Source organism: Urocampus carinirostris, chromosome 1, assembly GCF_059441175.1.
Source record: "Urocampus carinirostris isolate Australia breed hairy pipefish chromosome 1, RoL_Ucar_1.0, whole genome shotgun sequence".
Classification (NCBI taxonomy): Eukaryota; Metazoa; Chordata; class Actinopteri; order Syngnathiformes; family Syngnathidae; genus Urocampus; species Urocampus carinirostris.
The window spans coordinates 57285800-57302369 of NC_142349.1; the positions used below are offsets into that span (position 1 = coordinate 57285800).

The 16570-nt window shown below is 40.8% G+C and overlaps 1 protein-coding gene across 1 annotated transcript in view; it reads right to left on the reverse strand.

Moving 5' to 3' along the window:
- Nucleotides 1–6725: 6725 nt before the first annotated feature.
- The window catches only part of pax3a (paired box 3a), a 39010-nt gene continuing 29165 nt past the window's right edge, over nucleotides 6726–16570 (reverse strand). Inside the window, exons 8-9 of the mRNA XM_088319680.1 lie at nucleotides 13310–13573; nucleotides 6726–7650 (exon numbers count right to left, since the gene is read on the reverse strand). Of these exons, the coding sequence (XP_088175806.1) occupies nucleotides 7633–7650; nucleotides 13310–13573 (282 nt within the window). The 3' untranslated portion in view covers nucleotides 6726–7632. The remainder of the gene's footprint in view (nucleotides 7651–13309; nucleotides 13574–16570) is intronic.

Consider the following 16570-nt stretch of genomic DNA (forward strand, 5'->3'; position numbering starts at 1 on the left):
AGCTTCATTAAAGGGATAGTGTGCGTTGTTTAGCACTTCCTTGTGATAAAAAATGTTTTCATTACATTTTAAATTTTATAAAAACATTGTTTAAAAAAATAAGCAAGACAATATGAACTATCAAACAAACATGAGATATATAGATACTTTATTAATCCCCGTAGGGAAATTCACACTTCCAGCAGTATCCTTGTGTTGAAAAATAAAATGATAAAATAAAAGATATAGAATACAAAAATACCCAATAACGTGTCAATATAGAGTATTTAAATAGTGATACGGAAAATACACACTGTAAATTGTACATTATAAGCCTCACCTAGCGGGGGCTGACATATTTGTCCACCATCTTGCTTCTAAAGATAACCAAAAACCCAAAACCTTGCGAAAGGCTGGGCAAAAAAATTTGAAGAAAAATGATGCAGTTTGGTCACTTGGATTCTCCATAGTCTGTATTCTTCCATAAGCTTTGTTTTTGGTTGCACTATACATTACAGTGACATCTAGTGGTCGAATAATAGACACCGTCTTCTTAAACAATTTTCTTTTAATGATTTTAATGATAATTTAATATAGTTCGCTGTACTGCCTCATGAGCAGATATTGAGTACATAAAAAAAGAACAAAAATAGTGTTCTGCTGCCACCTATTCAAATGGATGGCTGTTACAACTGAACAAAGGCATACTTTTTGGCAAATATAAGACTTAAAAATGTTCAATTGCAAACCAAACAAGGTCTCAACGTTGAAAAAAAAACTACTAGAAGACCCGTGACTTACTTTTATTCTTTTTGAAGGTACTGTCAAAAAAGGGAAAAGTTGGCCTACCATAAACATTCCGCTCCGACATTTGCGATTCAAAGCGCCGGCCTTCTTTATTCCTTTTTGGCAAGGTTTCTTTTTCAACTCTTTTGTCCATTTTGAATCGTAGCGCTGGGAAGGCGCGACGACTCATAAGCTTGCTGTCACCTCCGGTCAAGTAGTCTACTTATTTCAAAGAGAGTTAAGGTTAAAGGTTAAGTTGTCTCCAGTGTGTTTGCCGCTTGACTGACACGACACCTCAAAGCTTCACTCGTGCACTTTTACACTCATTGTGTTAGAAAGTTTAGTGCTTCTTGAGAAAAAAAACACACAGAAAAACAAAATGGTATTCAATGGAACAGAATGTCTGTTGTTTTTTTTTTTTCATTTAATCGTTAGGGTTTTTAGATGAAATAAATATCCATAATCATTTGTCATTTTTTTGAGTGGCACAGCAAAAGTTGGTTAGAGAATTAAGGTGATAAGTATTAGAAAATGTAGTTTAAGGTGGCGTGCGTCATTTGTAGTGTCCTTAAAAACGTTGAAAGTTAAATAATTTCTGCTGAGCCCTTATGGTTTTTTTTTACCACCACGGCTAATTCATCTTACTTTTAGCAAAGCTGTTCAGGGCTGAACACATTAGGTAGGGAGGAATGGGGGGGGGAATTAGAGAGTGAGGTCATGCTTGTCCCTGCAGGGTTTTTTTGTTTACATTTAAGTGTAGCATGAAATTGGTGAAAGTATGAAAAGGCCTGTTTCAAGCATAGTTCGAGTGCCAACCCAAAACGCAAGAAAAATGAAAAATGAAAAATTTATTCCAGTGTGTCTACAAAATGCCTGTACTTGCACTTGCAACAAAAGGAGTTTGACAGAGGTTGCAATGATAAAAAAAGCCAGTAAATGACAACAGTGAGTAAAAATGTTTCGAATTCAGCATAGCTATTTTATAATTAATAGATTAGTAATTAAATACATTCAATTTTCATTTTTGGCGATTTCACTGCAAAAAGGACCACTTAGCTAATTTAGGAGAACAATGACAATAACATGAAACTTATCAGAAATACACCCCGTACACTACAATCATGATAACCAATTAATATATAAATATTTATGTGTGTGTGTGTGTGTGTGTGTGTGTGTGTGTGTGTGTGTGTGTGTGTGTGTGTGTGTGTGTGTGTGTGTGTGTGTGTGTGTGTGTGTGTGTGTGTGTGTGAAAATACCTACGATACCGAATCAGAATACAAAAAGAACAAAGTAATTGTATTCCGTTACAGTTACAGAAAAAAGACATAATAAGGATTACTTTGCAGGATTAAAATCTCATCTCATCTCATCTCATCTCATCTCATTAGCCGTACCGCTTATCCTCATTAGGGTCGCGGGGGGGCTGGAGCCCATCCCAGCCATCTCCGGGCAGTGGGCAGGGGACACCCTGAACTGGTTGCCAGCCAATCGCAGGGCACACAGGGACAGACAACTCATTCGCTCATTCACACCTAGGGACAATTTGGACCGGCCAGTTAACCTGACATGCATGTTTTTGGAACATGGGAGGAAACCGGAGTGCCCGGAGGAAACCCACGCAAGCACGGGGAGAACATACAAACTCCGCACAGGATGTCTGGAGCTGGATTTGAACCCACGACAGGTTCCCATGACATGAACTGTGCCGCACAAGCGCTAACCACTGCGCCGCCGTGCTGCCCGGATTAAAATGTTATCAAAAACTATATTTTGTATACATAATGCACCGATGGACAATTGTGTCCTAATTTTAATCACTGCCACAAGAGAGACAGAGAGAGACCTTTAAATAGAGATTTAGCGAAGCTTTTCTGGTCAGAAATTTAAATAAATGTTTTATTTTTGTGTTTTACATTGTAATTAATACTTTGATCAATATATATTATGAAACAGAATAAAAAAGTCACAGAATCATGGATTCTGCAACGCTTGCTTCCATGACTAACTGTGTAAGGTCAGTGATACCAAAGCACAAAGCAGGAACAGCTAACAATAACAGCGAGCCATAACCTGCAGGCAAAAAAGAATCCTGGCAAACATTTGAATGGCAAGAGAAGGAGACTGTGGGAAAAAAAAGTTGAAGATGCCGAATCCCAGAACTTGGGACTTCCAGGGATCAGCTGTATCCGATAAGTGGCAGTTGAGTACTTTGAAGATAATACATGTGCTTTTGCTTATTATTTGAATAAAACATCTTTTATTTTGGGGCAGCACGGCGATTGAGTGGTTAGCGCGTGTGCGGCACAGTTCTGAGGTCATGAGATCGAACCTCCTGTGTGGAGTTTGCACGTTCTCCCCGCGCTTGTGTGGGTTTCCTCCGGGCACCCCGGTTTCCTCCCACTTCCCCAAAAACATGCATGTCAGGTTAATTGGCCGGTCCAAATTGTCCTTAGGTGTGAATGAGTGAGCAAATTGTCTGTCCGTATGTGCCCTGCGACTGGCTGGCAACCAGTTCAGGGTGTCCCCTGCCCACTGCCCAAAGATAGCTGGGATGGGCTCCAGCACCCCCGCGACCCTACTGAGGGTAAGCGGTGCAGATAATGGATGGATGGATGGATGTTTCATTTTTAAAGAATGACACATTTTTACACCACTAGGGGTCACTATATCATACACACGAAGGCTTTAATGAAAAAAGATCTTTGAGTTAAAGTAGCATGTGCATTCCGTGTACGTATTCCCACACATGAATGACGCTAACAGCTGCATACCTGATACCTCAATCCTTCGCACAGAAAGAAAAAATATTAGTTGGCGTGATAAAAACTCAACAGTAATTTTATAAGCTTTTGAGGAGGCGTCTTGAAGCAACCCCCCGCTTTTTTGTGTGTTGGTGGGGCCTAAAAGAAAAAAAGGAGCCTCTGAACCTTCAAGCGGTCATGTCAATGAGTGATGTCCGAGTGACTGGCCGAGTGATTTACAGCAACTCTGCTTTAGTCATCAAGGGGGTGCGAAAGAGCCCCCCGAGAGCAGGAATTTGTCGAAAAGAAGTGCTTATGAAATGGGATCTATTTATGATTTAGGACTCACCAGTTGTGCATTTCACGCTGTGAAGGCTGTCAGAACAAATACTCAAGAAGTTTAATTGTTCGCTTATAGCAAAACAGCTGGAGTCTGTTTATTTTTTATATTTTTTTTTTATCAATTTGACTGCTGGAAAAAAAATATCCTGTCAGGGATTCCCTAATTCCCTTCTTTGAATTGTGAAATCTCCAACTAATCAATAGAGTGTATTGAGACCATTTGCCGATATGTTCGCGAAAATAAAGTGCATAAACTTTACATCAGTCACAAAAAATAACAAATAAAGTTGTTTTGACATCAAATAAAGAAGTTCAGAAACTTACCTTGTTAAGCTTTCATCATGGATTGAAACGGATTGACCATGCAAACATTACGTCAGCCATAACATGAATTTTCTTGTTTACTTTGAGATTGCCAGAACCGGAAGTTGCCGTGGACACATATGGGATGTATCATATCACCATCTTTTTTAACTTAAATATCAAATAAACGTGAAATATTTAGGTAGAACACTTTTTAATAAAATTACATCCGGATTTAGCCTCGTGCTATACTATAATCACAGTGAACGATTTATTAAAGGCAAAGAATTGCCTCAAAGGCCACTGTTACTTATTTTGTTTCACAAGTGGGCAACCCATAAAGAACATAATAGTTTATTTTTCAAGTCTTTCAAAAAATACATTAAATGGGGTTTTTACTTTTATACTAACATTTAAATTTCTGTGACGCATATATATATAATATATATATTGTGTGTGTGTGTGTGTATGTATGTATACAGCCTGCTATTTTGCTATTTCTCCCACTTAGAAATCATGGGGGGGTCTGAAATTTTCATCGTAGGTGCATGTCCACTGTGAGGAAGTAAACAATGAAAAGAAAAATCCAGAAATCACAATGCATGATTTTTCAACAATTTATTGGAGTGATACAGCTGCAAATAAGTATTTGAACACCTGTGTATCATCTAGAATTCTGTGCCTGAAGGACCTGCCAGTCCGCTCATGAGATGTTCACCTGCACTCCATGTATCATCCTGAATCAGATGTACCTGTTTGAGATGCATAAAGACACCTGTCAACCCCATACAATCAGTAAGACTTCAACTTGTAACATAGTGAAGACCAAAGAGCTGTTCAAAGACACCAGAAACAAAATTGTACACCTTCGCAAGGCTGGAAAGAGCTACTGAGCAATTGCATGGCAGCTTAGTGAAAAAAGGTCCACTGTTGGAGCAATCATTAGAAAATGGAAGAAGCTAAATGACGGTCAATCTCAATCGGAGTGGAGCCCCATGCTGGAAATGTTCCCGTGGGGTCTCATTGATTCGAAGGAAGGTGAGGAATCAGCCAGGAACAACATGACATGAGTTGGTCAATGACCTGAGCAGAGCTGGGACCACCATTTCCAAGGTTACCGTAGGTAATACACTAAGACGTCATGGTTTGAAATCATGCATAGCAGGAAAGGTTCACCTGCTTAAACCAGCACAAGTCAAGGACCTTCTTAATTTTGCATATGACCATTTGGATGATACAGAGTCATGGGAGAAAGATTTGTGGTCGGATGAGACCAAAATAGAACTTTTCGGTCATAATTCCACTAAGCGTGTTTGGAGGAAGAAGAATAAAGAGTACAATCCGAAGAAAACCATCCCTACTCTGAATAATAGGGGTGGTAGCATCATGCTTTAGGGGTGTTTTTCTGCTCATGGGACTGGATGAGCGCACTGCATTAAAGAGAGGATGACTGGGGCTGTGTATTGTGAGATTTTGGGGAACAACCTCCCTCCCTCAGTCAGAGCATTGAAGATGGGTCGTGACTGGGTTTCCAACACAACGACCCGAAGAACACAGCCAGGAAAACCAAGGAGTGGCTCCGTGAGAAGCATATCAAGGTTCTAGCATGGGCCAGCCAGTCTCCAGACCCAAACCCAATCGAAAATCTTTGGAGGGAGCTCAAACTCCCTGTTTCTCAGCGACAGCTCAGAAATTTTGACTGATCTAGAGAAGATCTATGTGTAGGAGTGGCCCAAAATCTCCCCTGCAGTGTGTGTGAACTGTGAAAAACTACAGGAACGTTTGACCTCTGTAATAGCAAACAAGGGCTACTGTTACAAATATTAACATTTTCTTAGGTGTTCAAATACTTATTTGCAGCTGTATCACACAAAAAAAGTGTTATAAAAATCATGCAATATGATTTCTGAATTTTTCTTTTTAGTTTATCTCTTTCACATTGAACATGCACCTAGATAGATAGATAGATAGATAGATAGATAGATAGATAGATAGATAGATAGATAGATAGATACTTTGTTCATCCCCGAAGGGAAATTCACATTTCCAGCAGCATCCCTGAGCTGAGAACAATCGAGAACAATCGAAAATAACACGGGAGCTGCTGGAGTGGCTGCCATTCGTGACGGCGCCGGAAACGATGACAATGCCATAACCCTCCATGATTTCTAAGTGGGAGAAATAGCAAAATAGCAGGGTGTTCAAATACTTATGTTCTTCATTGTATACACACACACACACACACACATACATATACATATACATATACATACATGTATATATATATATATATATATATATATATATATATATATATACATATATATATATATATATATATATATATATATATATATATATATATATATATCATTTTCTTTGCTATCCCCACCTCAGAACAGAAAAATGTCACATCCCACATGCTTCTGTGCATATAAAAAATGACGGAATGCAAAAAAAGGATAATAACTTAAATAAATAACATCTCATTTAGGCAAAAAAAAAATTGACATTGTTTATTATAAATAGTAGATAGTGCTGTATTGTACACAAAAAAACACTTTTAAGCCAAACAAGAATGATACAAAAACATTTGAGTGGAAAAAAAAACAATGATTTAAAACATAAGAACTTGCGCTTGTGTAATTTACAAAACAAAATAAGAAAAACAAAAATAAATAAGGAATGATGCATAACAAAAATCTTGATAAAAATAGATTCGACACATTGTTACATTTAATTCTTCCGTTTTTGGCTACTTTCAGCATTTTTAACTAGTTCCCCTGACTGGTCATATTCAACCCATAATATAAACAATTAAACATAAAAAAATCCTGGAGCATTTCTTGTATGACAGCACCTGAATTATGAGGTATGAAAGTATTGCACTTTTTTGGGGAGGGGGGGCAGGGATCGGTGCAGGAAGGGGGTTTGGGGGGGTTAGTTTCACACGCGTGTTCAAAATCGAGAAACCCCTTCTTGGCAGATTTACACTTCTTCTGTTGTTGTTGAGAACATCTGGCCATTCCCCTTGCGAATTTTGTCCCAGAGAGAAAAAAACCCAATGTTTTCCAATGAGGTGACGGTTCCGTAGCATTAGGCCCCGCCCCTTTTTTGACGTAACCCCTTTTGTTACTGCGGTACTCCTTAGAAACTTTGACTTCTTGACGGTAATTGTTCGGAAAGTCGCCATTGTGTGCAGAAATCAAGTACAGAATCTTGAATGGATTAAGGATGTGTTCCCCCCTCTGAAACCCTGTACCCCCCACCCCGAAATCCTGCATTTCAGTCTCCTGGTTCTGGTCCGCGGATGTAACCGGAGAGTCCGCATGCTCCTTTTGGTCCTAATTATTCCCGTCCAGCTTGGATGGAACGCCTCGTATTGTGGAAGTCCTTCGGGCAGCCTCGGGGTGGCATCTGGGGGTCCTTGTTGGGGTCCGGTAGGGGGACGGGATGTTGTTTTTTTTAGAAGGTGGCTTTAGATTATAAAAGGCACCTGAGGATGTGAAGGGAAGACAAAATTTGGGTTAAGTGATGAAGGATGTTTCGGCAGAGGGAGTAATAAGCAAAGGGTCACAACCCTTTTACCCCCGTGTAACATTTCATTGTTGTTTTTTAATACAAGTACCCTTTTTTTTCCAGTAATTAAATAAAAACAAAAACTTCAAATCTGATAAAGCACATGGCACATAATCGTGCTTGTTTTTTTTCAGGGGATCCTTGTTTTCCACTTCTCAAGGTTTCTTCATTTTCCTCATGTTGAGGTTTTTGAATTTTTCCTTGCCCTCATGTAGGTTTTAGATCAGGGGATGGTGTAATAGTCTGTAGTTTGCAATAATCTGTGGTCTGTGCAGCCCTTTGAGACTCCTTGTGATTAAGGGCTATACAAATAAACATGACTTGACTCGAATTATGTTCCAAAGAGAACCCATGATAGGCGAAAAAGTAGTAACTCCTTTAATACTATTATAATTAGAATCATTTATCTTTAATTTTTGAAGGAGCCTTTTCATTTTTTATCAATCGAGTTATTTATTTATTTAAGGCCGCCATGTATTGTATCTGACCACTAGATGGAACTGTATTGTTTAATATGAGCAAGAACCATTGCCACAGAGCACAGAATAGCAGCAAGATACCAGACAAACATGACAGCGACATGGTAGGGATTCCACTATGTAAAAATAATTTATTTTTTTCATAAAAACCAACATCGGTATCATATGTTGGCCTGGAGAAGGACGGGCACCACCAGGCTGTACTTGCTCAAGACACACCACAGGAAATGGTGCCCTGGTTCTCAAATCCGTTTATTTTTAACCTGCCTCCCCCCTGTGCATCCACCCACTAATTCCACTGTACCAGATCAAGTCACATCGCACTAAAGGTAAATATAAAACAAGTTTCCCATATTATCTATCTATAATTTAATCATAAGCAAGTATATTGCATATAAGTTGTACTTACTATTCACTATATTATTATGATGTTTTTTACCTGGAGCACTGGTGGTTAACAATGTATTACCATAGGTTTCTTTACCCAGCCATATGACAATTTCACCTAGTGATCCCCCACCTCATAATTAATGTTAAACCCTGGGGTTCCATGTTGCCACATCAAATGTGAGTTTCTTAAAGTGCTATATAAATGACCATGAGTTGAGTTGTACTGTATTCAAATTGTTTCACTTTTTAGAAGTCCTTTTGCTACCTCTGTCATGGGAGGTGTGATGTGTTTAAGAGCAGGTGAGAGTGGAAAGCAAGGTCACGGGTTGAACAATAAACCCCTCCTTCCCAGTAAAAACAGGTGAAGACCTTTGTGGATCTCTTGAGACCCCCTTTGAACCCCAAAGAAGCCCCCCTGCCCCACCTGGATCTCTCTCGTTCTGCCCTGTTGATCGATAACTAAATCCGACCTCCTGCTGAACACATGCTTTCAATAATAGCCTGCCAGGGGTCACAATCGACCCCCGTTAAAGACACCCTTCCTGAAAACACAGACACACAAATATGGTTTATATCCCCCCAGGACGGGCTAAATCAGTGGTCTCAAACACTGCGGCCCGCGAGATGGTAGTTTGTGGGCCCCCGTCTTAAAACAATTTGGGGGCTTTTGGGGGTAGGGTTGTTGTTTTTTTATGTGGTTTTGGTTGTTTTGGGGGTTGTTTTCTGGTCGCTTTACTCATTTTATTTGTCGATTTTTAGTCAAATCTTGGAAATTTTCTATTGTTTTGGGGTCTTTTTGTCACCTTTTGGTCACTTTTTGGGTATTTTTTTGTTTATTATTATACTAATATGTACTACTACTTTTAAGCCCTTTAACATACTTTTCAGTACCGTATTTTCCGCACTATAGGGCGCACCGGGTTATAGGGCGCACCCCCAAAATATAGTTTTTGGTCCTATATCTTCCATAGATAAGGCGCACCGGATTATAAGGCGCTACAATGGGAACGTCGACAAAACAGTCAGATGATTCAGTCAAACTGATTACCCCCTTAACATTCCCAAAGCTTGCAAATAAGCAAATACGTGTCGTAGACACGTGCGGATGCGGTGTCCGTACGATGTCACTTAAATGCGTCATTTCAAATATCATTCGGAAGGTTAAAGTCTTGGAATTCAAGAAATGCCAACCATTCCTTAGTTTCTATTTTCTTTTTCGTTCGCAACTTTACTGTGCATATGACAATAAACACTTGGAATTGAGTTTAATTCACTCAACTCATCACAGCAACATCAAGATCGTTCTAAATCAAGATACCGGGAAAATATAAAGCCGCATAGCTCACCTAAGTTCTCACGTTCAATAATGATACGCAATCATGGTCTTCTTACAACCGTGAGTGTAGTAAATCCAGGAGAGTAGAATATTTACAAATACAGACTAATGAAACATGTTTCTTTATGGCGTAGTTTAGCAAGCTTGCTATTCAGTCATCTTTTTCGGCCAATTGCAGGGTTTGTTTTGGCCCTCTAGCGTATCCGAGGCTCCGAATAACTTCAGCCAATATCGATCGATGTAACGGATGATTGACACATCTTTTTCGGCCAATTGCAGGGTTTGTTTTGGCCCTCTAGCGTATCCGAGGTTCCGAATAACTTCAGCCAATAGCGATCGATTTAACGGATGATTGACACATCTTTTTCAGCCAATTGCAGGGTTTGTTTTGGCCCTCTAGCGTATTCAAGGCTCCGAATAACTTCAGCCAATAGCGATAAATTTAACAGATGATTGACACATCTTTTTCGGCCAATTGCAGGGTTTGTTTTGGCCCTCTAGCCAATCCGAGGCTCCGAATAACTTTAGCCAATAGCGATCGATTCAAATGATGATTGACACATTGGTTAGCCAATGAAACGCCGGTATATAAATCCCAGCATACACAGCGGACTACTCCACGTTCGGGGGAAAATCGAGTCAGCGGCTGTTGCGTAAGTTGCGAGACCTTGCGAATTTAATATTGAGCCATATATAAGGCGCACTGTATTATAAGGCGCATGGTCAGCTTTTGAAAAAAATTAAGACTTTTAGGTGCGCCTTATAGTGCGGAAAATACGGTACTTTATCATGCCTTTTAGAACTTGGCATACTATTTGAAATGAAATGATCTGCATTTATTTAGCACTTTTCAAGTCAGGGCTTCTCAAAGCGCTTTACAATGTGCTTCACATTTCCCAATAGCTGCCGTGCAGCCATGTAAGGCGCTACCCTGCTTATTGGGGGCATTAGGTGTTCAGTGTCTTGCCCAAGGACACTTTGACATGTAACACGGAGGTGCCGAGATTCGAACTGCGATCTCTTAATCCCAAGACAAGCGCGCTACCTCCTGAGCCACTGCCGCCCCTATTTGGTTCTGTTTCAGTACTCTTTCACAGTTTTCACGAGCTTTTGTGCCCTTTCCATACCTTTCAGTGATTTCCGGTTATTTTTCACAAATTTCAGACATATTTAGATTGGAGGTTTTTTTTTAATCTAGTACCTTTCATTTTGGGATCCTCTTTTGGAGGTTTGGGGGGGTTAATTTCTGGCATTTTTCGGGTGGCTTTGCTGTAGTTCTTTTTCTTTGGGGGGTACATTTTTGTTTTGAAGTTTGTTTTTTTGGTCAATTTTGGTTTTTAAGTTGGATTTTTTTTGTGGTCATATTTTTTAGATTTTGGGTGATTTTTCAGTCACTTTTTTTTCATGTTCTTACGTTTGAGTAATCCATCCATCCATTATCTGCACTGCTTATCCTCAAAAGGATCGCGGGGGTGCTGGAGCCTATCTCAGCTGTACTTGGGCAGTGGGCAGGGGTCACACTGAACTGGTTGCTCGCCAGTCGCAGGGCACACAGAGACAACTCACTTTCTCATTCACATATATGGACAATTTGGACTGACCAATTAACCTGACATGCATGTTTTTGGGATGTAATAAAATAATGTAATAGAAAAACAAACAAAAAAACAATGAATGCTTCCCACAGTGACCGCTCTGCTCTTGCGACTGCGCAAGAGGGGGGGGGGGGGGGGGGGGGCAGTGGGGTGCCAGCGGCAGCCAAGATTCATGCCGATCGGCCAGCAACCTCTGACTTGAGATCTCTGATGCCAAGTCATATTGTATTGGACTGACCGGAAACCTGCTCTGCGTTCTCATTGCATCTCGCTATGGGTTTGTGTCCCACTCCTTAATCATGGTGTCATGCCAAAGTCTTTCTCTCTCTTTCTCTCTTTCTCTCTCTCACTCTCTCATTCTCTCTCTCTCTCTCTCTCTCTCTCTCTCTCTCTCTCTTTCTCTCTCTCTCTCTCTCTCTCTCTCTTTCTCTCTCTCTCTCTCTCTCTCTCTCTCTTGCTGTTGTTTGGCTTTTGTTCCCCAGGGCTTCAGTCAGTGCAAAAAAATCAAAGTTAACTAATCAAGAATAGGTACTGAGTTTGTTTTTGCTCTCTCTTTCTCTCTCTCTGTTTCTCGGTCAACAAGTCGGCAAGCAAAAACACAAAAGAAGCGACACTACTTCTCATTAACCGCGAAAACAGAGGGAACTCTGTACATCAATTAAGGTGTTGGTTTCGATAAAAGATTGGATTCGGCTACTTCGAGTGGTCAATGCTTGAGAGCGGCAGTGCCCAATTTGGCCGCCAAGGGGCTTTAAAGAGCCCATGAAAGCAGATATTGATCAACTTTGTTGTTATTTATTAAGGGTGCCCTGACACAAAATTTGGCTAAAGGCACTCTTGGAGGTTTAAAGTACAACTTTGTAAATTTTCACTAAAAAATCAGATCAGCGTTTCAGGGCCTATAAGTCACATACAAACACACACACATGCAGGGTGCATTAGGTAGTTTAGATTAGATAGATTCCTAAATGATGCATTTTCTTATAATTTTTAATGTTTATTTTTTTTTGTCTCATTCTGTGTTTTAAAATAATAATATTTGAGAACTTAGGAATGTCTTTATCAGAGTTTTTCTTTTGAAACACCTGATGCGGCCCAGCTTACCCATACTCTGTTTCCAAAGGTAAATTGAGTTTAAGACCCCTGGGCTAAATGAATTAGCTCAAGATGTAGCCAATGATGGGCCAGAAAGACCCCCTCTCTTGTCAAACACACTTTTTGCTAAGTGGCGCTTTTCTTTGAGGTAGGCCAATGTGAGGGGCGGGGGTCATTACATGGATAGGTGAGGCGCGTTCGATTCTGACGGGCCAGCTCATCACGACCGGGGTCAGGAGAGGACAAGGAGGGACCCCTGAAACGTCTCAGTGTCCATCTAACATGGCCCGTTTGATGAGCGTAATGTAAACGGAGGCACGTGTGATTGCTGGTCGGGGGGCCGGCCCCCTCCCGTGTCGGACGCTTGCTCATCAGAAGGCTCGGCGCAATTAACCAGGTTTATGTTAGTCGGAAATACGACACCGTACGGACTAGCTCGAGTGTATCACTGAAAATCCGTTACATGTTCGAGCCAATATACCGCTGTTGGTTTCTGAGATAAAGATTGTGCACAAATAATATTTTATGCCTCATTTGTTAGCTATCTATCTTTTTTTTCCTGAAAATACAGGCGTCTGATCTGAGGGCAAACTATTGTCTTCACAAAAATTGGCTTTAGTAGAAGATGTCTTTCATGAAAACTGAAAATAAATAAACTAGAGAAATAATTTCAAGCCCCACCTTGCTCTGAGTGTACTGTCCATATTGGTAGGACGGATGGTGTTCGACGGCGTAGGCGGGTGAAGTGTAGGAGGGCGTGCAGTACGACTGGGTGCTGGGCAGGGCTGGCACGCTGGTCAGACCCGGTAGAGCTTCCAGCCGCTGGGACACATGGCAGCTGGCGGCCACGCCGGTGTTTGGCTCCAAGCCCCCCGTCAGGGGGGACAGAGCAAAGTCGCTCTGGGGCTGGTGGGGAACTCCGCCAGGGTTCAAAAGGCCCATCACCTGCGGGAAGCACAGAGCATTAAGAATCCAGAAAGGAACACGTTCTGTCTTGTCTACACAGGTGGGCTTTAGAAAATAAGGTGTCTTCATTTGTCAATGTCAATTAGTATCTGTAAATTTAGTATCCATCTATCTATCCATCCTTTCTCTGTCTGTTTCTCCCTCTCTCTCTGTCTCTCTCGCGCTCTGTTTTTCTTTCTATCCCTACTTTTCCCTCCCATCTTTGTCCATTTCTCTCTTTTTATCTCTGAATACTCTCTCTTCATTTCTATATTCTCTCTCTATTTCCCTCTGTCAAATTATCTTTCTCTATCTCTGTCTATAGCTTTCTTATCCTCATTATTTCTATTTCTTTCTCTCCTTATTTTCTCTGTCTTTGTCTATTTCTCTCTGTCCACTTCCCTCTATTTCTTTCTCACTCTTTTGCTCAGTCTCTTTCTCTATCTGTCCGTCCAGTTCTTTCGTTCTGTCCAATTTTTCATCCCTCACTCTCCTTCTTTTGCCCGCGCTCTCTCTATGCATATTTGTCTTTTTGTCTATTGCACTCTCTCTCTTTCTCTCTTTTTCCTCTCCTTGTATATCTCTCTTTTCTCTCTCTCTCTCTCTCTCTCTCCCACTTGCTCATCCTTCTTTTTTTTACTTCTTTCTCTCTTTATCCCTCCAACTCTCACTTTCTAGCTCTGCCTATTTCTCTCATTCTCTCTCCCTCTATTTCTCTCTGTCCATCGATGTCCCTGTCTATGTATTTTGCTATTGCTCTCTCTCTCTTTGTCTCTTTTTTCTATCTATTCCTTTTTCTCTCTATCTCAGTCACTTTATCCCCAACCCTCTTTTTCTACCAACATTTCCCTCTTTTTAGCCCTCTAATTCTGCCTTTCTTTTTTTTGCCCCCATTTTTCATATTTGTTAATCCTTTTTTTCTCTCCCTCTCTCTGTCTCTACCTCTCGCTCATCCTCTCTCTCTCTCTCTATCTCTCTCTTTCTCTTCTTTTTGTTTCACTGGCTGTACCTCCAAGACATTTTTTTAAACACTTTCATACTCGTTCTCATGCAAACCTGCATACAGCTGTCAGTGATGCATCACCACCGGCTGACATGAGTACTGCAAAGAAAAAACGCACACGAGCTGCGCTACATCGCTCACATACACACACAGACACACAACACATACAAATAAAACGAACCCTAACCCCCCCAACCTTGGTTCCCACGTACCCTCTTGGCCTGAAGGCCTCCCAAGGACACGGTGATTTGAGGGCATCAAGAGATTGTGAAAGAGGGCGTGCCTTGCAGCAGATGCACCAGACTGAGAGTAAACATAAATTTGGGACGTCTCAAAGTTGCACCATTGGCATATTTGACAGGGCTCCATGAAAATATTTGACAAAATGATACCAGAACTACCTGAAAGCCTCAATGAGGATTTACGAATTTGGTTCTGATTGGTTTATCTATTTATTTACAGCTGGTAACTTGTTCAAACACGAAGTCTTCTAGATCAGTGGTGGGCAACCTTTTCTGCACCACGGACATAGCTGGACTTTTTCTAAAATAATAATGATAGAAATTCCAACAATCATATTATTTATTATAATACTAACATAAATAATCATAAGCGTAAATCCACTGCGTAGTCACGTGCAACCTTTAGATGTCCTCGTAACATCACACAAAATCAATTTTCCTAACCACTTATACCAACGATAGTCGCGGGGTGTTTGGCCCTTTCCCAGCCAAGGTTTTTGGAAAGTGCAGGGAAACCAGAGTGTCCAAGGGCACGGGGAAAACATGCATACTCCACATAAGGAGGCCGGTAGCTTGAATTGAACCCGCAACCTCTGAACTGTGCTAATAGCTACACACCCTTGTCGCTATCGTAACGTTTAATGCATAACATCATGTTGTTCAACCTGTAATTAAATATACAAACTCACTAAAAAACCAACCATGTGAAAAGATTCTTGGTGTTGCGTGCTTATGCGTGTCGTGTTCTTGTTCCATGCATCCTCCAACTGCATTGACAAACATTTTTTCCATGCAAGTATGTTTACAATATTTCTGAAGTAGTTGACCATTCTCCAAGCTGATTGGCTATTAGCACAACAGTTTGGTTTTATTGACCCTTCCTGCATCTTTAGCGGACAGGGATCCTTGTTTCTGACATGACAGCTGCATCGTCCGACAGGTAATAGTGCCTACCCATGCGAACCGCACTGATTTTAATTCAAACAAAGACCCTCAAAGCCCTGGTTCAAGTTCAGTCTGAAACATAACAATGTCAGTAAGACAACGATAGGTAAAAAAATAGTAGAACTTGATGGATAGAGATACCGATAGATACTGACTACAGATAAAAGACAGACAGTTGAGTAGAGATACTGTAACATTACAACACTCTGTAGTTTGCTATTTTCCCGGCAACATGTGTTTAGAGGTGGTTCCGGGGATTAGTTTTGATCGGGGCGCAATCCCGGCGGTCGTCTTTCTTGGTGAGAACGGACCGCGTGAGCAGATAGATGCTGAAGACTTTGGTCGGCAAGACCGAGGCCTTCGTTTCTCCGATAAGGATCTCAGCTATATATAGGCAGATATGACCATATCTGGAGCGGTCTGATCGTCGGGATCCGATCACGGACAGGAATTAGGGACAAATTTGGCTCACTCAGAAAATTGAGAAAATTGAGCATCAGATAAGAAAAGATTGGAGATTTAAAGGTTGGCAGGGATAGAATGGTTTGTTCAAACATGGTTGTATATGATACAGATTATCACTGGTGGAAAAAAATATATTCGGGGCTTTTTAGCAGAGGAATGTAAAAAAGCGTGACAGTTCTTTTTTCCAAGCTTGGGCTTGCTTTGTTTTGATGGTTGTCCTCCTGTAGTTTTACATAAATGGAGGTATTTTTCCATCACAAATTTGCAGATGTACTCATATTGTGAAGAAGGAAGGACTGAGGATGGGATGCTAAAAAAAGATGGTTGTTTAATAACAAGCCA